Here is a 24,646-nt window from a genome sequence, read left to right as displayed (position 1 = left end):
AATAATCAGCCTTTCACTTTTTATCTATCCAAATATTTTATTAAAAGATGTAAACAGTAAGCACAAACCATAGTAAAGGGACCATATTAGACCATTTTTCTCTAATTCATTAATGGGGGTTTTTGTTCCAACCAGTTTCACAATCCATGAGTCATTTTAACCTCCAAACATTCTGTTTTTGCCAATCTTTTTTTCTTCTGTATTCAGAAATGTACAGTACTGTGTGAGAGTTACATTTTAGGGAAACTTTGGAAACCTTTTTATTTTTGTCATAGTTTTACACACTTAAAAAAAAAAAAAGTTAAAGGAACATACTGTAGCGAAAAAAGAATTTTCTCCTGTGGACTATTTTAATTGGAATCCAACAATGACAGTTAACAGCAAGCTGAAAGAAATAACACTGAGGGGATGCAGCTTCAGTACTTGTGTTGGTGTGTTGATTATTAAGTAATGGCCCAAATAAAAGGAACAACAGCTATGTGAAAATCATGGTGATGAAGCTTCTCTTCAGTGAACACAATATCCAATTGAATTCTGGCTCCTAACACTCTTCACTTCTCCCATGCAGCCTTGTCCACCTCCTTCCAGTTGACTTTCTAGGTAAAGTGACTTTATGGAGGACACCAGAGTACTTCTGATGCCATAGAACTGGACGACGGAAGCAGATGAAATGTACACAAAACGGGGAGGTCTTCTCCCAGCAGTGACTCCATGGCCCACTACCAGGCTGACCTTCTGGACTAAAGCACCCAGCATTCCTTGGGACTTTGGCAGAAGCAGTTCCTCCTCCACTACAATGGATGGCAGTGTTCCTACGGCTGTATTAAGGGAAACAAAGAGCGTGTAGTGTCAAGGTTAGGGGTATTTAGACTTGAATAGCCCATGCATAAAAACAGTAAACCCTTAATGAGCAGAGTAAGAGCAGGAAATAGGAATATAGACAGCCACAAAATGACAAACTGCATCTGAGATTAGGAGCAAAATATACATTTTCTAAACCCTCTTACCCAGAGCAGGATTGCAGGAAACCTGGAGCCTATCCCAGTAGTTTTGGATGCAAGGCAGGAAAAATCTCTGGTATGCAATATGTATGACATGGCTGATAAGAACAAAATGAGTATGATATTTCAACTATCTCTTTTGCGAGAGAGAGAAACATTGAAAAGAGGGAGGACAAATATTTTAAAACCTAATTCTACCACCGGATTATTTTCACTATCGGGTATTTTGAGCCATGAATGTAAAACTAAAAAAAGACATTTGTATCGCTTCATTATTAAATGACCTTTTTAAAGCAAAAGTGATTGGTCAAAAACAATATGCTGATCTTGACTTAGTCAGTCTCTCAATCAGTGCAGTTTTATTTTCGAAAAGGATTTCTCCTGTATGAAGTGGCAGGTGAATTATTTTCAACAAAACACATACATCGGAGAAATAAACTGAAGTGTTACTCACTCATGATTTTTCTGTCCATACAGCAAAGGTTTTGTTGACCAGCAAATTCCAATTTCAGGCGTTTGAATTACATCTTGATATACAAGAAACACAAAGAAGACTCCAGCTCATCATAACCAACATCAAACTCCTATGCAGCCTGAAATTTGGCTGATTGAAATTCTGTAAGGGATTATCTGAATCTAATACGTCTCTCTTGATCCTGGAAATCCAGTGAATGGCAGCTTTGAAAGCTATGAAGCTCATTCAAAAAAAAAATCGTAACCTTGGTATGCTTCACGTGCTTTATGTGCCCATATTCAGCTTGCTCTGTCACCGCAAATGCTGTATCAACACCTGCCCTCTGTCACTGGATAAATTATATGTGGACGGCTCGTGGTAGATGACTTTGTTTTAGAGAAGTTATAAGGGTTTAACTCTAACCGCAGGAATTCTAAAATCAAATATGAAATTATTAGTATATTTTGATTAATTGTGGGACTCTTGCATCCCAGGTTAGCCCTTGTGTAAGTCCTGTTGTGATAAAAACTAAATATTTTTATTAAATTATTTTATTTCAGTTAGTATTTCCGGCTACTTTAATAGTTTTGTTTAATTATAGTTTTTCATTTTGCTTTTTTCAATTTTATTTCAGTTTACAAAAAAAAAAAATTAATAGTTTCAGTTTTGATTTTAGTTTTTGTCATCTATAATAACCTTGGTAAATAACCTTGGACAGTGGCTGCCAGACTACCATTAATGTTGAGCCGTGCCCCATTTAATGTTAATTTTATGATAGAATAATAAACAAAAACTGGTTCATATTGTATATGCTACTAGCACATGTAAACACTGCATTGTAATACACTATTTTGAGGATTGTTCCTAATATGTAAGACATGTGTGATAATGACTTGCCAGTTTTTGAGATAAACCTACACCTTAAAGATGAAACTAGATCCAAAATGGATATTTAATTGCATAAAAATTTTTTTAATTTTCTGTTTTCTTTTTGTGTATATTGTAATATTTATAACTTACTGTTTTCTGTTGCTGAATGGCCCACATTCAATGTTGCAACACCTTGATATTTTCTAATTTTTTATGCTATTGACAGTTGTAAAACCAATATTTTTGACATGTCAATTTTGCAGTCTTTAGTTTAAATGCGTCTCTCTTTAGTCATACCATTGTCAAAATTGCTAGGACAAACGGCTCACAAACAGCAGTATTACCTCAGACCAATTTATTATAGGGACTAACATTTATATTACTTTTCAGAGCAAGTAGAAATACAAGTGGTGTTCTAGCTTGCTGCCTACCTTATTCCAAACCACTAAATTAGAATGCCAATATTTATGTACACTATCTTCCTCATCAATAGATATGAAAGCACTTTGTGAATTAAGGAGATGAGCAGATGGCTGCAATGGCACCTTCAGAGTTGCTGTTATTTCTTTTGGCTGCATTTGCAAGAGCTGAAAATGAAGAGCACTTTGACCCAGGTACTGCTTAGCTCTATTATATAATTTTTTTTTTTTTTTTTTTGCTGTGGGATGTGTGTATATGTAAAATATAATGTATCATAGCCTGTTTTAATTGTTGTTTTTAAAGTTATATTGTAAAATGTACTGTAACTTAGAGGCTAAATGTTCAGAGCAGTTGATGAGCAGCATAATCTAAATTTATCCAACTTTTTTTGTGATGTTTCATCTGCTGGAGTGAGCGATGTAAAGCCTTTTATTACTGCAAATTTTTGTGATGCACCATCTGCTTGAATGCCAGTATATGAAAAACAAGTGATTATAAAGAGTTGGGGCAAAATAAGGCGAACCTCATATATTGATGGAAAAACAAGAATGTCTCTTCAAACAAAACTCCGCATTGATACTGATTCAAGATGGTGGTGGAACCCCTTAAAAGAAAGCTAGAGCGCAGGAGGCAAACGTACAGGTTAATGACCAAGAAGTGATGTTGCTGGTGCTACCGGTCGTCGGAGAATGGAGAAGAAGCATGTGGCAACAGTGCCAACACTTGACTCGGGGTAGAATTACAAGTTGTCTCCCATGTACATGTGTGTGGGAACACCTGTGGTTGCCTCGTCAGTGTGGGCAAAGCGACTCTCCAAGCCAGGCTCGGTCAGGCGGAAGAACATCCGCATTGGTGTGTGCAACTCTGAGACGGCGGTGAACATCATCGGCAAAAGCCTGCAAACTGATAGACCACCGAGTGAGCCAGGTGTTTGTATCCTTCTATTTGTACAGCCACTGAACCAGGGTGTGGTCAGTCACCAGGGTAAACTGCCATCCCCAGAGGAAGTAACAGAAAATTGCTAAACATGCCTTTTTAATGCTTGAATAATTATGCTCCCTGGGCAGCAGCTTCCTGCTGAGAAACATGATGTGGGGGGGATTCTTCCCCCTCAAAACATTGTGAGAGCTCCTCCCCTAAACTGAATGAACTTGCATCCGTTTGATGAATAAATTCCTTCAAAAGTTCAGATTGTGCAGAACCGGGAATGAGAAGAAAGCAGCTTTTAGGTCCTAGAACACTGTCGCAAGCGTCTGTTCAAACAGTACGGTTCTTTCTGCTTTTTGTCAAGTCTGTGGGGGGGGCTTGATGCTCAAAATTGGGAATGGAACTGCCTGTAGTATCCTGTGAACCCGAGGAAAGCATGAACCTGCCTCTGTGGGTTGGGGCAGAGACCTTTCTCACCTTGTCCATTTGAGGGTTGAGCAAACCCTTCCTCATGGAATATCCCAGGTAATGGGTTTCCCAACTTGGATTTCCAATCTTTACTGAAAATGACAACATCATCAAGGTAGACATCCATGTACACGGAATGGGGACACAGGAGTTGGTCCATCCACTGAAAGGTCAACGGTGCACCATGGAGACTAAAAGGGAGCATTGTAAATTCAAACAGCCTGGCCGGAGTGGCAAACTAAGGTCTTCTCGCGACGTGCCCAAATTTTACACCACCTGTGACTGACTAAAATCAAAGGTTTCTTTTTTTTGGGTGCATACGCCATCAGCACAGCTCTGTCAAATCTAAACAGCAGTGTGATGAATTGCTTGCATACTGAAGTGACTTTAGCTTCAGGTGGAAGTCCTGTTTTACTTATGATGCCAAGCAGAGTTGTGTTGCACAGCAGCCGTCTAGCAGCCTGTGAAAGCGCTGTGAAGAAGCTGTCTTATGCTACGGTTCTGCCTTTGTCCAGTCTGATAGCGTCACGGGACATTGTATCTTTGATTGCTGGTACAACAAATAATTCTGAGTAGGTATCAACCACAGTACGAACTGTGGTCATCACTGCTGTTGTAAAAAGAATGGAGATAAATGCCATCAACTCGGCGAGGGAGAGGCAACTTCTTTGTACCACATGAACGTCCCTGAGAGAATAAAACTGAATAATAAAAAAACAAGCTCTAACTTTTACAAGTAGCCAAAATTTACACTGGGTGTTATAATAAAAACATACATTTGATTTGAGTCTATTTTATTACTACATAAAACACAAAGCGACTGGTCTCAAACCCATGTTATAAGACAGCAGTTCATACCTCTGCACCATTCAAGAATCTGTGTAAACTCCCTATCGATTGACACAAATTCATTGACTTCTTTGAGCAGCCCCCACCCACCAAACAGTTCAACTTTACACAGTTTTCCATCATCGACCATTATGTGGTTATTGCAAAGCTCCCATGCTATGACCAAAATAAACTGCCTTCTGTCTTCTCATACATTGTGAATATAAAATATGACTGTTGAATACAGCCAAGTCTAGCATTTTATAAAACACAAAAACATACCACCTCTGGCTCCTTCCTTTCACTGGTTATGTTTATATGCATAAAAACCCAGTGTTTCACAGTTTTTTTTTGGTTTTTAAGATGCCATGTAAACACTCCGGTTAGAGAAACCAGGTTACTTGTCACTAAGAGAACCAGTAGATTTCTTTGCGGATGACCCAGTTATGTGGCTATGTAAACCCTGAAATAGACATTCACAGACTACAAAATCCTTTACTGTAACCTGTCGAGCTCTGTATGCCTGCTTAGCTTCGCACATGCTTTTAGCAGGCATAGGTAGAAGCATCTACAAAGATCAGATTCCTGAGGCAAATGCATGGTGATCACATTATTCCTTCACCTGATTGAAATAATCTGTTTCAATGTTTTAGAAATTGCTAAATTTATGTTGATGAGTTGAACGTATATTGCCAAGTTCAGCAGCACAGTCTCGGGGGCAATAAAAAATTAAAAATGTGCATTACATAGTCAATTACTTTTTAATGTAATAATTAGCCTAACCACAATACTTATTTTATTAAAGTAAAAATACTTTATTATTATTGCAGCCTCCCTGGTTGCAAGGCAATAAAGTATACGCACTGGCTCATTTTTGCAGGGCCAAGCAGGAAAGATTGTGCTGTGTGCAGTCTAGCAATAGAAATATATTTAGAAGTGTCTGTTTAGTTTTCATTCAGCTAGCTATACATAGACTTAAACAGTGCAATCGTGTGAGACAGCAGCCAGTGTTCATACCACCAACAGTCACGAGTCAGATTTAAAAAAGAGTTCAAAATAGGTGTCATCAGGACTTTACAACATAGAGCAAATGCCATACCCACAGACACAGCAGCCAGGGAAGCAGAAGAACATCATATTAAAAAGGTCCTGAGTAAATGTGGTTATCCATGCTAGACTTTTGTCAAAGCAGGGAAGATGCCTAAAGAATGCTCTAAGCAATCCAGGAGAGAGGAAGGACAACCTTTGGTGATCCCTTATGTGTCAGCAGTATCGGAACAGCTGAGATGCATTTTTTTTTTTTTTCCCAAAACACTAGGTCTCGGTGGCTTTCAAACCCTAAAACCTGCTATGGCAAAAATTGGCCCACCGAGGAGGGGGCCTAAGAATACATCTTTCACCATCTTACAATACAGTGATTGCAGCCGTTCCCCCAACTCTCTGTGAATGGTAATCGTGGCCATTGATCAATGGACAATTTGCATATCATTGATCACACAGCCCATTGTTAGTCAATGGTACTAGTTTGATCATTATGCCAAGGTATGTTTTATAAGGTTGGAGAAACCTGCAGTCAACTGAGACTGAGGAAGTCACTTGGATGAGTGATGAAACGTATCTGGCGAAAAAAAAAACTGCCCAGAAGAAACGTATCTGGCGAAAAAAAAACTGCCCAGATGAACATAATCAACTTTTTAGAATTTCCTTACCTGGATTATTGCGCATGCATTGAGACACCTATAAAAGTGATAAACAAAGAAATGTGAGTCTTTGCATGCATGTGTCCAAAATGAGAAGATAAGAAATTCAATGAGTAGCAAACGTCGCACCTTTTGAGCAGTTGTCTGTCACTATGAGAGTCCTCTTGTAGTTTGACTATAGGACAAACACTGGGGTGGAGGATGCTATTATTTGCTCTACAAGGCTTCCTCTCCCCTGGACAAAGCTGTCAATACTGTGAGAATTGTTTTTTGATTGGTCCAGCACCTTCAATGCCATCCAGGCAACCCTGTTATGGGGTAAATATTGGAATATGCAGATGGGTGAGACTACGGTGTCCTGGATAACAGCCCATCTGTTTGGCAGAGCTACAGTTTGTGAGACTGAAGGACTGTCACTCTGATACGGATGTGAGCAACACCAGAATACTGCAACAGTCCTGTCTCCTTTTCTCTTCACTCTGTACACGTAGGACTATAAATATAACACAAGATCATGCCACTTGCAGAATTGTGTTTCCGTACATATGTATAAGCCAGGAGGAGAACTTTGTTTCTTGATGCAGAAAAAATTGCCTGCAACTTAACATCAGCAAAACCAAGGAACTGTTTACTGACTTTCTTTACACCAAAAAGCCTTTACATCCAGTCACTATTCAAAGAGTGAATGTAGAGGTGGGGATTCACATCAATGACAGGCTGGATTAGTCTCATAACACAAACCCTTTTTCTTTTTCCCCTCCTCTCTTCTCTGTGTAGACTGCGTTCATTTAATGTGGATAATGACATCCTTAACATACTCTACTCTGTGATGGCCCGTTCTATATTCTATGTGCTGTGGTGTGCTAGACTGGTACTGTCATTTCAAGAGAGGCTCACTGAATCCGCAAGCTAATTTATAAGTGGGGCTCAGTTACTAGACCCATTCTGGAGGTATTGTTGGAGGAGAGAATGAAAACAAACCTGAGAGCCATTATGAACAATGCTGCATATCATCTGTATGATACAGTACCCATAAGTGTTTCAGTAGAAGTTTGTCAAGAAATTCTGGATCTCCTTTATACTAACAGCAGTATACCCTCATAATGCCTCACTGCAACTGTGTAGCTCTCTTTCTTTGTAGTTTTTCTTGCTTTTTTGTCATTCAAATGTTTTGTGTTTTATTTGTTTTGTTTTGTTGAGCTTCTTTATTTGTCCCCAGGCAGAAATGTGACTTTTTACAGATCTATCTATCTCTCTATCAGTCTCCTTGAGTCTCACAAATTGCGCTCTACCCAACAGAGAGTCCATCATCCAGGACACTGAGGGCTCTTCAACCTGCATATTTCTGAGCTTACCCCTTAACAGTGATTGCTTGATGGTATTGAAAGCACTGGAGACATAGTGCCACTTGTCTGTAGTCCTTGGGTGAAGTGGCCCCTGTCTTCTTTGAAACGGGAAGAGTGCATATGTTTTCCACACCATTGGCAGTTTCTTTCTGGCACCTTTTTAAGAACGGATTGAACAGGTGAAGAGGATACCACAAAGTTGGTCAGAACTTGAGGAGTGACTCCACCTGGTTCTACAGCTTTTTATAAATAAATTTATAGTTGACATTGGCTGTTCCACTTGTAGTGCATAAAGAAAAGAGGGGCTAAGCTGTTTATACCTTTTTATATGTGAAAAATGTGCTCCTAAAACCAGCTAACTAAAACTGAAGTCATTATTGCAATTTAAAAATTGGAGTTGTATAGTGACATTAAGGGGCACAATCAGTTGCCTACACTGGACATCTTCTCAACACAGTAGAAGAAAAGGGAGACAACACATTTTATCAACAGCACCCACTCTCTTCCAAGGGGTGGTTTAGCATACCTCAGATGAGCCTGGGAAGCGATCCACTGATGCACATGCATGACACGGCCCCTTATTTACGGAGGCACCTAGGGGTTGGGCAGACATTAGTCTTGAGGTTGTTTGCTCAGGAGAAAGCATCAGTGTTGGCATAGAGGGATTGTTGTTTACTGTGCGACACAGAAAATCTATAGGCACCGAGACTATGAAACCACATAACCATTTGACTGGAGTGTGATCAGTCACCAGAGTGACATAACTCCCCAAGAGTTAATTGTGGAGATATGTGGTTGCCCATTTGTCTTAAAGAAGCCCTTTGGAGCCTGTGGGACTGCAAACCAAAATACTTACCTACTGTTCCCTCCAAATTATTCTCACACCAGTTTCTGGACAAAATTTCTTGAATTAGCTACCTAAGTCTATGGCTCCTGGAAAGCAGGTGGCAAATGTGGCCATTGGTGCCACGGCCCACCTGCCAAGTTGTTTGCCTGCCAAAGGTAAAGTCATCCCTGATGGAGGATCACAGGAATCATGGGAAAGAGGGGTCCTTTCATCGGAGCAATGTTTCAGCCGTGGCATGGCCAAATGGAGATGCAGCTAGATGGATGAGGTCTCCAGGACTCTAAAAATATCCAAACCTAATTATGTCATATCATCTACTGTTAAACCGTAATTCTAAAATTTTTATTATGCTGTCTTAAGGAATTGTTCTGTTGTGTATATTGTATTGTATTGACCCCCTACTTTTGACACCTACTGCACGCCCAACCTACCTGGAAAGGGGTCTCTCTTTGAACTGCCTTTCCGAGGTTTCTTCCATTTTCCTACAAGTTTTTATTGGGAGTTTTCCTTGTCTTCTCAGAGAGTCAAGGCTGGGGGGCTGTCAAAAGGCAGGGCCTGTTAAAGCCCATTGCGGCACTTCCTGTGTGATTTTGGGCTATACAAAAATAAACTGTATTGTATTGTATAGTCCACCAAAACGAGTATAAATTTATGGCCCTGTACCAAGGATTTGAATGGCACGACAATGTCCATGCCAATCCGCTGAAATGGAATTTCACTGATTGGCAAGGAGATGAGAAACCTGCTTCTGGGTCAACTGGGATTCTGGGCTGGACCTTCAAAAATGTCTCACTTCTTCATGCACTCTAGGCTAATAAAACCGTGCCATGATTCATTGTAGGTTTTTTTTTTTGTTTTTTTTTTTATTTCTCTCCCCTCTCTGCACCTAAATGTGCCACAGATAAGTGTACATGGACCAGGTTGCAGGAGAGGTGCTGGTTCCGGGTTTGCCTTGTGTTTTGGTCACCTGGTATAACGGATCATTAATTGTGAAGTGAGGCTAGGAGGACATTGACCCACTGGTATAACTATTAACTGCTGCAACTGCACTCCTTGCGAATTTCAAGGTCCCATCATTTCACTGTTCATGTTTAAAGAAGACCAGCTGCAAAACAATCTGTCCCCCTGGCCCATTCACAGCCCTTTGCCTTTGACTCTTTGGGAACAATTGCCCACAGTGTGTTCGGGCTTGCCACAGCTGTGACAATGAAGTAGTGTCTGGCCTGTAATCATCCTGGTGTGCCGCTCCTTAAGCATCTCTGCATGGCTGGCTGTGTGGTAGTTGTTTTGGGAGGGCTATGACGAAGTAATTTTCCACCACCACCTCAACCATGTGCTCAGCGGTATGTTACCCTAGATGCAACTAATGGGTGAGTTTGCCCCAAAGATCAAATACCTGAGCCCCTGCTTGGCACTCACAGTCAAAATGGCATTCCCGTTATGGGACAGTATTGTAGTCCACAGCAGCACTTTGTTGTAGGTCGTAATCGGCTCACTGTGCCTCCTCTTTCAAAAAATGAGCAAGCAAATCCACCTATTTGCATTGCAGCCAGTGGTTTCAGGTGGCTGTGCACTTAAAGATCAACAAATAGGTTTCTGCATTGTCCTGAGGGTGCATTGGGATGGGTAGCTATGCTGGCCTTTGACCTATTCCCAGTTGAGAAGCTGGTTTACCTGGTCCTCCAGCTGCTGTACAGTGTCTGCCAAGTTGGCAGGGTCTTGTAGGTTATCTGGCAAAAATCGTGTCAACAATGCAGTTGTCTCGTTTAATCAACTGACTTTTTAAAGCAAAACAAGCAAACCTCAACGCAGATGCAAGACTGAAACATAATGCAAACTCTATTGACTAGATCAGCTTTCTTATGAGCTTTTTCCTACAATCTGTTCAGTCTACAAACAGGTGTTTCCTTCTATAGGCATGCAGACTTTAAGGGTTTGACTGGAAGGGGTGGAGTCAGTTGACCTCACTGGGTGACTTTTCAGCACTACGGAGGAAAAAGACGACAATACAGAGACGGCTGTGTGTGTGTGTGTGTATATATGTATATGTGTACGTATGTATGTGTGTGTAATGTGTGCATGTGTATATGTATATGTCAAAACTGAGGAAATGTGCATTGCATTTTAATCATTCAGTTATTGCCCACCAACTGTCATTTATGGTGACATTGGATGTGCCACAACATGTGATTTGTTCAATCTTTGACAACAATGTGGAACTTCACTCTGCACATGTGCCACATCTCTAACTGTATATATAAGTGAGCCTGGACATTTTGCATGTCCCACTGCAGGAGAGTGGGATGTAGTGTGTTTCAGACCTAGTGGACATCTTAAGTCCAACTGAGGAGGTTACCATTGAAATGAGAAGAGGAGTCCTTGCTATGCATATATCCCATTTTGGTTATAATAATCTGCTGCTGACAGAGACAACCAACAGTAGAGGAATCCATACTTTTCAAAAGACATTGTTGGAAAGCAAGGGCAAAAGCCTTGCAAACCTTGACACAAAGAAAGTAGTTCTAGCCTGTGTGCTTGACCCATAATTCAAAAACTGCCTTGTCAAGAGATATGGCTGGCTTATAGAAGATGCCCACAGAATTGCCAAAAACTACTACATCATTAGAAGGTGCATCTGCTGTAACCAGTTTTAATGAGAAGAACCCAAATTACAGAATTGGAGGAGTCTCCTATTCTTCTGGAAAACCCTTATGAAAGGATGATAATGAGACCAGGCTCATCGTGAAGAGATGCTTTAATGGATAAGTGAAGAGCTAGAGCAGTACCATAAAGAGCCTGTTATTGTCAAACCAGCAGCCACTTTAAGTAATACACCACACACAGAATTTTTTCATACGTACCCATTATACTTTGTAGTGGTGGCCAAGAAAATATTTTAGCTAATGTTTTCATGCAGAATGGAGAGAACATGTTTATTACATACAGAAATAGAAGGCAACAATACTGTAAAATGGTAAACAATATAAAAAATGTTCATGGAAATGAGAAAAATATCTTGAGTTACTCGTGTTGCATTATCCACACGTCCATTATCCAGTTGTAAGAACTAAACATGCAAAAAGCATCATTTTTGTGCTAAAATATTATTAAATAGTTGGATCTTCATTTATAAGCTTGCAAATAAACGGGAAACCTGAAGCCTATTGGGAAGGGCTTTTTGAATTGAAGACCCACCTCTCTGCTTCATTTGTTGGTCAATAGTCCCGTCTTTAAAGCTTCATAGGACTGTCTTTACAATTTAGTTTTCCTTTTTATGTTCATGCTGAGAATTCAGGAAGTAACTACTATAACAGTATTTTAGAAAAAGAGCATATTTTTTTGACATTCTTGGTACTTCAATTTTCATGTTTTCAAAATAATGTTTTTCCCAGTGATATTTTTGTTTACCACAACTTTATCATCCAGTTATATCTCATTAATGCTTTTTCTGAATTGTGTCTATTTTTTTTTTTTCTCTAGCTGTTTGTCGATATGCATTAGGAATGCAAGATGGTAATATTCCTGACAAGGATATCACAGCCTCTAGTTCTTGGTCAGACTCCACAGAGGCCAAGCATGGCAGGTTAGTAAGTTGTGCAACTCTATCTGCTATAACAAATTTTGAATTCTAAAGCTCAAATGTTTTGTTACATACTTTTTTTTCTTTAGTGTAATGTTTTCAGGTAAGGTCTGAAGAATTGTAGGAAGGTACCTAACATGCAGGAAGAACTTTAAAGGTTAGAGGTAATAGGAAATGGATTCTAATGTAATTGATTCTTATCAGTTTGCCAGTAGTTTAGTTCAAAAGGCCTGGTAAAGACTTCTGGAACCCACATTATTGGTAGAAGTATTTTGTGGCATCAGTCTCAAAAAAATCATTCATCTACATTCCTAATTTAAATGTAATGCATTTTTAAGCTCTTCATAACCAAAAGTTTTTTTTTTTTTTTTTTTGTATAATAAGAAAGATAGTAATGTTAACAGAAAAAAATTAAGATTCAAATACACTGTTGGTATTTTATGTGTGAGTTTGCTATGGTCTTTACATTTAATGTAAAATTCTTTCTCCATTTACAATGATAGTTTGCAAGAATTGAAAATCCTACTTCAGTATACCACATATTGTGGTTGTCATATTAATATTTAAATTTCACTCATAGTTCAATGTATATGATTATTACTGCTTGAGAATTTACAGTGTCTTCTAGTCAACAATGTTACTCCAGATGTACTATGTAGCTTTGCAAGATTATTCTGGTTACCGTCCCATCATAGTATGTCATTTCTAGGAGTAACATACTTAAATTTTTATAATTTAAATAACTTCCTGTGTTTGAGGTCAATTCTTTTCTTAAACCATGCAAAACCCTGACCTCCAAAAATTTTTTTCATGTATACTTTAACCTTGGGAAGCGTTAGGTAAGGATTTTATTAATATGAGCAAGACTCTTTATTACTGTTCTTCAGAAGTTATGCTTACAAGGTGATATCTCAAATATCTTTCACATTTATAAAGGTGTCAGGCAAGGCCATCTTTAGTCTATTTTTTTTTTTTGGGCCTCCAGCATTTGCCTTTCATAAATGGGGATGATCAGACCTAATTTAATATACAGTAGAAAAAAAAAGATATGCTGCACTTTCTTTGTAATGCTCTTCAGATCTCTTCACCCTTAGTTTGTTTAGTTCATATGAAACATTAACTAGTTATAAAATTTGTCTAGATTAACCCTTCTTCCTTTAAACTAGCTTTGGCAGCAGTCCTGTCTTCTACCATCCTCTTGACAAATTAATTTAGGTACTTTGTCCTAGATGTATCTAAATTCGTGAAGGCCATTGTCCTTTATCTAGATTTTTGGCTAAATGAAAAGGGTTCTCCAAGATTTTGCTTGTATTTAGCTTAATTCTATGTTTCCCTCAATGACAACAAGGTTTCCAGTTCTTTCTGCTGAAAAGCTTCCCCAGAGCATGAAGCTGCCTCCACTATGTTTGGTATCAGAAATGATGTTACCTGAATATTGTATGAAAATGCTGTGTTTAGTTTTTGCACAACGTAGTACTTTCCAGCCAAGAAGCTCAACCTTGGTTCTCCAGAACCAAAGACTTCCAAAATGTGTCAGATTTTGTATCATGGCTTCTAGCAAATTCTAGGCGTACCTTAATATTCGTCTTTTGTCAGAAGTGGCTTCCTTCTTGCCAGTATTACAAAAATTGTAGCAGTCTACCATAAGAACATATAGTGCTTCTCCTTAGAAAGCCATGTGGTATCCGTGGTAGTACTGAGTAACTTAGTGTGGCAAGAACATCCAGGCTTACTACAGTTGTGCTTGAAAGTTTGTGAACCCTTTTAGAATTTTCTATATTTCTGCATAAATTTGACCTAAAACCTCATCAGATTTTCACTCAAGTCCTAAAATTAGATAAAGAGAAACCAGTTAAACAAATGAGACAAAAAATATACTTGGTCATTTATTTATTGAGGCAAATGATTGAATATTACATATTTGTGTGTGGCAAAAGTATGTGAACCTCTTGGATTTGCAATTAGTTTGAAGGTGAAATTTAGAGTCTGGTGTTTTCAATCAATGGGATGACAATCGGGTGTGAGTGGGGCACCCTTTGTTATTTAAAGAACTGGGCTCTATCAAAGTCTGCTCTTCACAACACATGTTTGTGGAAGTGTATCATGGCACGAACAAAGGAAATTTGTGAGGACCTCGGAAAAAGAGTTGTTGATGCTCATCTGGCTGGAAAAGGTTACAAAACCATCTCTAAAGAGTTTGGACTCCACCAATCCGCAGTCAGACAAATTGTGTACAAATGGAGGAAATTCAAGACCATTGTTACCATCCCCAGGAGTGGTTGTCCAACAAAGCTCACTCCAAGAGCAAGGCGTGTAATAGTCGGCGAGGTCACAAAGGACCCCAGGGTAACTTCTAAGCAACTGAAGGTGTCTCTCACATTGGCTAATGTTGATGAGTCTACCATCAGTAGAACACTGACCAACAATGGTGTGCATGGCAGGGTTGCAAGGAGAAAGCCACTGCTCTCCAAAAAAAACATTGCGGCTCGTCTGCTAAAGATCACGTGGACAAACCAGAAGGCTATTGGAAGAATGTTTTGTGGATGGATAAGACCAAAATAGAACTTTTTGGTTTAAATGAAAAGCGTTATGCTGGAATGCAGCATTTTCCTTTCTCCAAATACAAGTATCTTCTCCCATGAGTGAAACATGGTGATGGTAGTATCATGGTTTGGACCTGTTTTGCTGCATCTGGGCCAAGACCGCTTGCCTTCATTGATGGAACAATGAATTCTGAATTCAATCAGAGAATTCTAAAGGAAAATGTCAGGACATCTGTCCATGAACTGAATCTCAAGAGAAGGTGGGTCATGCAGCAAGACAATGACCCTATGCGCACAAGTCGTTCTACCAAAAGAATGGTTAAGGAAGAATAAAGTTAATGTTTTGGAATGGCCAAGTCAAAGTGTTGACCTTAATTCAATTGAAATGTTGTGGAAGGACCTGAAGTGAGCAGTTAATGTGAGGAAACCCACCAACATCCCAGAGTTGAAGCTGTTCTGTATGGAGAAATGGGCTAAAATTCCTCCAAGCCGGTGTGCAGGAATGATCAAAAGTTACCAGAAACATTTAGTTGCAGTTATTGCTGCAAAAGGGGTGTCACACCAGATACTGAAAGCAAAGGTTCACATACTTTTGCCACTCACAAATATGTAATATTCGATCATTTTCCTTAATAAATAAATGACCATGTACAATATTTTTGTTTAATTTTTTAAACTGGTTTCTCTTTATCTACTTCTAGGACTTGAGTGAAAATCTGATGTTTTATGCAGAAATATAGAAAATTTTAAAGGGTTCACAAACTTTCAAGCACAACTGTAACTGCAAAAATGTCCTTCTGCCAGTAAATAGTGTTAGTGAGCCAGCACTGAATCTAGATCATTCTGTTTTCTTATGGAGTTATCAGAGCATAGAGGGACAGTACTGAGTCCATTTTTAATTATGATAATTGTAGAGCAACTGTAACAAACTTCTATTTCTCATTAATATTTCAACATTATCTGCTTATTATTAATTTGTAGTGAACATAAAATTAATGAAATGCATTAAGCCTGTAATGGATTGCTTCAGATTCAATGCAACCAGAAAAAAATACCACAGGCCTAAACATAAAGCTTGATTTGATATAAGTAACCTAGAGATACCTATTGCCTCTTCTATATTATACTATATGGCTATCTTTACACTGCTGCTTAAAGTGACCTAGTTGTTAAAATTTTGTAAATACAGTGATCCCTCACTATATCGCGCTTCGACTTTTGCAGCTTCACTCCATCGCGGATTTTAAATGTAAGCATATCTAAATATATATCACGGATTTTTCGCTGGTTCGCGGATTTCTGCAGACAATGGGTCTTTTAATTTATGGTACATGTTTCCTCAGTTTGTTTGCCCAGTTGATTTCATACAAGGGACGCTATTGGCAGATGGCTGAGAAGCTACCCAATCAGAGAACGTATTACATATTAAATAAAACTCCTCAATGATATGCGATATGCTTCCCACGCGGTGCTTCGCACACTTCAAAGCTCTAACAGCCCGTATTTGATTTTTGATTGTTTGCTTTTCTCTGTTTCTCTCACTCTCTCTCTGACATTCTCTGCTCCTGACGGAGGGGGTGTGAGCAGAGGGGCTGCTTGCACAGAGGCCGTTTGCTTAGAAGATACGGACGCTCCTGTAAAAAATGCTGAAAGACTACCTTCACATTGATCCCTTCATTGCAGCTGCTTTATCGCGGTGCTTCGTATACTTAAAAGCGCAACAGCCCTATTGATATTTGATTGTTTACACTTCTCTCTCTGACATTCTCTGCTCCTGACGGCACTCCTTTGAAGAGGAAGATATGTTTGCATTCTTTTAATTGTGAGAAAAAACTGTCATCTCCGTCTTGTCATGGAGCACAGTTTAATCTTTTGACTAAAGGGTGTTATTTCATGTCTAGAGGGCTCTAATAATGTTAAACGTATTTAGAAGGTCGTAAACAGGTTTTCTATGCTCTAACTGTGAAAATATTAGAATTATAAATAAAGAATCCCTACTTCGTGGAAATTCATTTATCTGTCTGGAGCGGATTAACCGCGATAAACGTGGATTTACTGTATAACTGTGCGGAGAATATTTATAAACAGTGTGGGAGAGTTTCTAAGGGCTTAAAATATATAAAAATAACCATACAAACATATGGTTTCTACTTCGCGGATTTTCACCTATTGCGGGGGGTTCTGGAATGCAACCCCCGCGATCGAGAAGGGATTACTGTAAAGTATATTCAATATGAGTGTGCAGAAATAATGAATTTGACCAATATTAATAAAAGCAAATTCATCACAGATCTGATCTATAGTAGTTGACTGCCATGAATACCAAGAGCCTACTGACTGCTGCCCTACTTCATATAGTTATCCATAAAAGGCATCTGCAAATTCATCAGATAATGGGGGCAAGAAAGTGGCATTGAAAACAAAAGCTCATAACCATTGCTTTGCATCCAGTTTTTGCTCCTGAATTTCTACGTGGAACGAGGACTGATGGGAGGAAAAATGGGGTATGTCTGGAAACAAAACATTAGTATGACCATTTTCAGAATGTTAATAGGGCTTCATTACCTTTGACAGTGTCTCTTTGCAAGACTCCCACAGAAAAAATACCCGTTTCAGTTATGACATTTCTGTCAGAAAACATGTAGCAACTGGGCAATATTGATTAGCGACTTGCACCTTTGTTTTCAAGTGTGCCACCATACCTTCTTTCCACTGGCACACCGGAGTCTGTATTATTGTTTGTCTTGATTTTCAGTGGAGAGATGATATGAATGTGGCATCAACAGTGAAGGAAAATATTTTATTTTCATACTATATAATATATTCCATTGATAAATGCTGCAGATCATTTTTAAATGTTGTTCTGTGGCAGTTTCTGTACTTTGAAGGTAGTAAATATTAAGTAAATAGAAGTGATGAACTAAATGTCAAATCAACATAATGCTCAAGTGTTTGGAAGTAAAATTCACTTGTACGTGGAGACACATTTCACATAGACAGCAGCTGGGCTAGGGATCATGACAAGTTCCTAACACACAACAGTTTACACCTTCATTTTGGTGAAGGTAAGAAAAGCCATGTCCTATGGCGAAGTAAGAATGAAATATCTTTATCCACTTAACACACACGTTCAGAGTTTTATCAACATGAAACTGAATGGAGAACATTTTATTTAACCAGGTGTTAATATCAAGAGTTTTAACAATCATAATAGTTTATGATGGGGGTTAATGTTTGCTAAGTTTTGACACAAGCTTTATTATTAGCGGATTTTGGAGATGCTTAAGCTTAGAATTAAAATGAGTCTTTAGGAATGCATGGAAAGCCTAGAATTGATGTTCTTTTGCAAGTTTAATTTTATTTTTGCTGCATTTGTGTCTCCTGTACAACTCTAGTTGGATTTTAATTATTTTTATTATTAATATTGTGATTGTTGCTTTATGAAAAATAAAATAGTAAACACTTCAAATGCAAGTTTCAAGCAAAGAAATTACTTCAGTCTAGTTGTTAGACAGGATCTTTTTTTCAAACCCATGCTGCCTGTTATTTGGTATACTATTTTCATATAGGCACACCTCTAATTTCTGTTTACAGTTTCCATAATTCTGCATGATGTAGAAGTAAGAGTTTAGTGTTTAATAGTGTTGATTGGTAAAATTTGTCAGTGTTTTTTTCTGCATATTTGCTGGGTTTGACAATGACCTTCTTTCGACAAATCTTTCCTTGAAAATTCTTTGTATGACTAATTTAGACAAATGTTTTTTTCCCAGTGTCGCATGATGGTTTGTGAGGCTGGCATGACCTCATAGAGCTGTAGCAATGGGGATATCAGTTTTGTAGACAATGTAAAATCTTATCTCGGAAAGGCACTGTGGTATAGTTATTAGCGTGGCTGACTCACAGCTTGGGTCATATTTTTGGCCACTATAATTGGTCTATAATTTTTGGCAGATGTTTCCCTAGCTGGGTGGAGTGGTGACCCTGTGGCTAGGAATTTGTGTGGTGTCAGGGATGCCAGGGGCGACGGCCGTGCCGCCATGAAGGACTGGAAGAGGGCGTGCGCCCACCTTGGACCACTTGGGGGCCGCCAGCCTGGTGGTTCTGGTGGCCACGGGTAGGGGGCTTGGAAGCCCAACCCTGCAGGGGCCTGTGGTCACTGCCAGGGGGTGCCCCGAGGCCTTGGAGACCCTGGACCGCAGCACTTCCGCCACACCAGGAAGTGCTGGGGGGAAGAGTAGCAGGGACACCCGCAGTGCTTCCAGGAGTACAGCCGGCACTTCTGCCACACGGGGGCATGTCGGTGGAGGATTGCCGGAAGCACCTGGAGCACATCTGGGTGGGGATTAAAGGGGCCGCCTCCCTTCATTCAGGGCTGGAGTCGGGTGGAAGAAGGACTAAGCAGGAGAAGAGAGTGTGGAGGCGGCCCGAAGGAAGGCATAGTGTGTGGCCAGGACTTTAGGGGTTTCTGCGCACTTTTGAACATTGTAAATAATTGTAAATAAACATGTGGTGGTGGAAAACAACATGTCTGCCTGTCTGTATTTAGGTAACGTTCACAGTGGGCAATTGGAAGGTTGCTGGTTCAAATCTCATAAATGCCAAAAGTGATTACACTCTCGCGCATGGACTTTAAACTGCAATTGCTCCATCGTTGGAATAACGTCAACCTGCATCCAGCCCTGAAAGCAGGTCCTCCAACTTGCAAAGAAAGCATGGGAGTTGGTGGCAGGATTGGCACTCCCAGCCACTGTAAAAAACCTTACTGTTCCTTTCCATTTGAACTAGTGTGGTGCTGAATGGTCACCCATTGCACAGCTGCACTTGGGTTCTAATCTGGGATCCTGAGGTAGTCTGTCATGTTGTGGGTGCGGCATCTTGTTGTATCAGTGCAGGCTCCTAGCCCTCTGGACACTTTTTTAAAATAAAAAAAAAAAAAAATTTTGAAATAGTTTTGAGTGGACTATAATCTACTACAATCTCTCCTTTCCTAATTGACTTCAATACATTTAGCTGAGATCAGTGCAATTCCTTAACATTTTAAAATTTTCACTGAAATTGAGACAAAGCAAATTCTTCATGGTTCGCTCATCACTACTGTATAATTACCAGAATCTATTTTGCCTTCCTTGTGGATTTGCATTTTAAATTTTTCAGACATTGGGCACTTCTCCCTTCTAGAATAAGTCTTAAAACATGCTTAATAATCATTAATAAACAGCGTCTTCCATTTTTGAATACAAAAGGTAAAATCTCAACATGTCCGGCAGATTGGTTGCTGTATTGAGACCCTGAAACACAAATTAATCTTCCATTTTAAAATCTAGAAGTTCAATTTTTTTACTTCTAAAAAATGTTTATTTAAACTGGCTCAGTGTGTGTGTTTTTTTTTTTTTTTTTTTTTTTTAGTATGTAATTCACTTTCAGGGAAGCATTTAAATGCCAGGAAATGTTTCCTTTCTAAACTGCAGCTCTGAATCTGCTTGTGTAATGTCCATTCTCAGCAGAAGGGTGCATTAGAGGGCTTGACCCTATTGAATTTTCAGTGGCGTTACCTATTTGTTTTTCTACTGGTTTACTTTTATAGTTCCTAATCTTTACTATGCTTGCTTAGCAACTAAATTGTTTAGACAGCTTTAGTCCATTTTTTTTGTCCACGCTCTTTATTGACATACATTAATTTCAGCTTGTGCCCAAAATTTGAAGTTATCTGTATTCTCATTTGTCAAATCATGTGCTGTTAACTTTGTTCCAAAACACATCCACTTGCTTCTGGCTTCATGCACTAATCTAATAGTGGTAGAATGTAAAAAGTGAAAGTAATACCATTACTCAGTTGATTCTGCACTTATGAGATGTATTGATAAAGGTGATGGGACAGAGTATTGGAGTCGGGTGGAGAAGTTTGTTTCTTGGTGCAAAGAGAATTGTCTATCTTTAAAATCAGCAAAACCAACTATCTGGCTATTGACCTTGACTGCACCAAAGCCTTTATGCCCAAACAATATTCAGGGAGTAGACGTAGAGGTGGTCCTGGGTTCCTCCTGGTGCACGTCAATACCCGGCCTTATGTGCCAAGAGTATGCAGGCAGCTCCTGGAACATGAAAAAATAGATACCATTGACTGGCCTCCCACACTCGCCTGACCTAAATCCAGTAGAACTCCTCTGGGACATTGTTTCGGTCCATCTGACACTGCCATGTTTCACCTCGGACTGTCCAGGAGCTCAGTGATGCATTGGTCTAGATCTGGGAGGAGACCCCCCCCCCAGGACACCATCAATAATTTCATTAGGAGCATGTCCCAACGTTTTCAGATGTGCATACAAGCACATGGGGGGGGCCATACAAACTACTGAGGGTTTTTTTTTTGTTTTTTTTTTTAATATAAAGTTGCTGCAATGAAATTTTGGCAAAATGGACTAGCCTGCTCAATCACTTTTTCACTTTGATTTTCATGGCGTCTTTGAATTCAGCCCTCTGTAGGCTGATAATTTTCATTTCCATCAAGCAATGTGGCATCCTTTCATTACTAACACATTACCCAGTCCATGTCAGTATAGATATCCAGCATGATTTTTTTTTTTTTCCCCCATTGAGATCTGATGTGCTTTCAAAGTGTTCGTTTAACTTTTTTGAGCAGTTTATATAAGAGAGATTGCATTCCTTTATATAACTCTGTGATGGCAGGTGTGATTTTTTTTTTTCCTACACTGTGGTGTGTTTGGTTGGTAACATCACTTTGAGAGGACCACTGAATCAACAAGCTAATTAAAGAAACATCCTGATCTGTTTGAGCCCCTGGAGCTAGTAGTGAAGGAGAGAATTAAAACAAAACTGAGTGCCATTATCAGCAATGCTACACATCCTCTCTCTGACACACTATTACTACTTACTTTCAGCCAACAATTTATTTCGCAGAATTGTGTCAAACACTACTGAAGCTCCTTTATACCAACAGCAATATGTCTGCATAATGCCTCATTGGTACTGACACAGCCAAGTCAGAACTTTTTTCTTTCTTTTAAATTTTCTTTCTTTATAGTCATTCCACTATTTGTGTGCATATTTAGTTATTTATGTTTTTTATTTATTAAAGCACTTCTGTAAAAAGCCAGATTTTCCCCGGAGACAGATAAATATCTCTATCTCTATAAAAATTGCTTTAAATATAGCTTAAGAAATTAGAGTTGCACATAGTAATCTGAAATGATAATCAGTGTTTGCCAAGATCAGTGCTTTGTTGGTCTCCATTAATTTGTAATACATGACTTTCTAATTAAAACACTATTGATTTTTCTTTTTACTTGCTTCTATTCCTTGTATGTGTGATAATTGTTTGGATGGTGATTTTATATTATTGAGAGATTAAATAACATTCATGAATTGTAAAATATTTACATATGCTATCTCGTAGTTTTGGCTCTGAATTTAAAATTTGACAGATGAAGGAGCAAGTCATAGGTAAATAAGTAATGATCTGAAATGGTGTATTAATAAGAATTACTTTCTGTGTAATAATCAAATTTAAAGTTAGATTATGGGAGTATGTTTGACTTTTCACAATGTGTGGAAAACCTCCATAAATAATCAAGTAGATGAAACATTTGCTGAGCATGCCTATTTTCGTGTCAATACTAATATTACATAAAAAAATTATCAAAATGTTTTGATAAATTAGGAAAAATAAAGGTCCCTGTACTTAACTAAGAATTTGGACTAAGGACCATATGGTCTATAAATAAGTTACATAATTATACTGAATTCAATTGTAATGTTTAATATTGGAATCTCAAAGAATGTAATATGTTTAAGCCAACCTTTCCTTGAAGAAAAGATATCGGACTTTATAGTCAATATCAAGAACCGATTTATTTCTTGAAGAATAAAGGTCTGAGAGAGAGCATTTTTGGCTTAATGTCTTGATCTGTTGTCTTCTTGGTTTTTGAACTTTGGTTTTGTTAATCTTGTTTCATCTTCTGGTCCTTACTCAGATTCAATAAATCTGCTTTGCTGCTTTCATTGCCAGAACAGTAGCATTACTTAAGTTCTGAATTTAATTAATGGTCTCTGTTTGTTGAAGTTTTAATTTGTAGTTGATTTTTAAACAGTAGCAAAAGTATTTGGATATACATTACATCTACAAAGTGACCATGAGTAGGCAGAGCAAAACTAAATATGGATTGATTAAACAGTCTGCAATTTATTATCACAAAGATTGAGCCTTAAGTGTGATTTAAATATTCAGTAAGGCAGTTTTTTGCCATTCAAGGTCACCTCTGTATGTCTAGGCCTTAAAGGATAAGTTTAATATTTTTCAAGTCAAAGTTATTTATTCACAATTATGATATATATATTCATTTGCCACATAAAATTATGTTCTAAAGTGAAGCATTATTATATGTTCTACAGATCCCAGTGTCTATACCTTTAAAAATTACCAAATACATTCACATTGAAGCGGCAAAGGTTTTGATTTAAGACATGAGGCATACTTGTGATAACAGAGGAAACTAGAAGCAATCATGTTATCAAAAATTCTTCGTCCTATTTCTTGAGGTTAGGATACATTAATGGCTAGTTTGCTTGCAGTAGCCAAGGAGTAATGACAACACAATGCTGAAACCCTTGCTCAACCCATAACCTCTTTTACTATCTGTGTGTAGTTATTTTACTAAGGCTACAAAGCAGGGTGCATGTTGAGTGGCAGCATTCTGAAAAGAACAGATAGGAATTTCATTATACCTATAACAATCTATCTAAACCGAACTGATTATACTGAATTACATTTAAAAAAAAAAAATCTAAAGCTTTTATTAAGAAAGTGGCAAGCCACTTGTTCCATGTTGTGTTTACACACATACAGTATTTAAAAAAAATAATAAAAAAAGTACAGAAAGGTCACAACCTGTTGTGTTGTGGTTATTTATTTTATTTTTTTTTAAATGCCTGATCGGTTGCTTCTGCTGACAATTTTAGTAATAAAAGAACAGAGTACAGTGTTTTTCAGTGAGTAAATTCATTGATCCTGTTGCCAGTCATCCTGTAAATACATGCAGACTCCATGCAGAACATGGTACTGTGAGGATGGAATGACGGCCCACTCTGCCTATGATAAAACATCTGTACTAAACTTACTAAGTTTCATCCTGATTATACTTAAGTAAATAGACTTTGCTAAATTGGTCCTGTAGTGTGCGTGTGTATTTTCTCTGTGATGGTCTGGTGTCCTTTCCAGGGATTATTTCTGCCTTGTGTCCAGTGCTTGCTGGAATAGGCTCCTTCTGTATTGCAACCCTGCTCTGGATAAGTGGTAAGGAAGAAAAAAATTAAGGAATTAGTGAAACAACGGTTAACAAGAGTAGAGCACTGGATGACAATGCAGAAAGAGGGACGCTAATTCGTCGGAGAATCCCTGCAAAGGATAGGAATGAGAGGCACTCCAGGCGCGAACAGGGGATCCCACTGATGCCAAGGGATGACATTAGGATATGTGTATGTATATATGTGGATATAAAGTAATCCCTCCTCGATCGTGGGGGTTGCGTTCCAGACCCCCACTGTAGGTGAAAATCCGCGAAGTAGAAACCATATGTTTGTATGGTTATTTTTATATATTTTAAGCCCTTATAAACTCTCCCACCCTGTTAACATTAGAGCCCTCT

At 38.6% G+C, this 24,646-nt stretch overlaps 1 protein-coding gene across 4 annotated transcripts in view; it reads left to right on the top strand.

The window, feature by feature from the left end:
- The window catches only part of ddr1 (discoidin domain receptor tyrosine kinase 1), a 247,406-nt gene that overhangs the window by 67,687 nt on the left and 155,073 nt on the right, over positions 1-24,646 (top strand). For all 4 annotated transcript variants that reach the window (XM_039769984.1, XM_039769982.1, XM_039769983.1 and 1 more), the window contains exons 2-3: positions 2,819-2,939; positions 12,342-12,444. In XM_039769984.1, the coding sequence (XP_039625918.1) occupies positions 2,855-2,939; positions 12,342-12,444 (188 nt within the window). In that variant the 5' untranslated portion in view covers positions 2,819-2,854. The remainder of the gene's footprint in view (positions 1-2,818; positions 2,940-12,341; positions 12,445-24,646) is intronic.

Source organism: Polypterus senegalus, chromosome 11 (assembly GCF_016835505.1).
Source record: "Polypterus senegalus isolate Bchr_013 chromosome 11, ASM1683550v1, whole genome shotgun sequence".
In the NCBI taxonomy this organism is placed as follows: Eukaryota; Metazoa; Chordata; class Cladistia; order Polypteriformes; family Polypteridae; genus Polypterus; species Polypterus senegalus.
The sequence above is the reverse complement of the archived record's forward strand: the minus strand, read 5'-3'. Positions and strand labels throughout refer to the sequence as shown.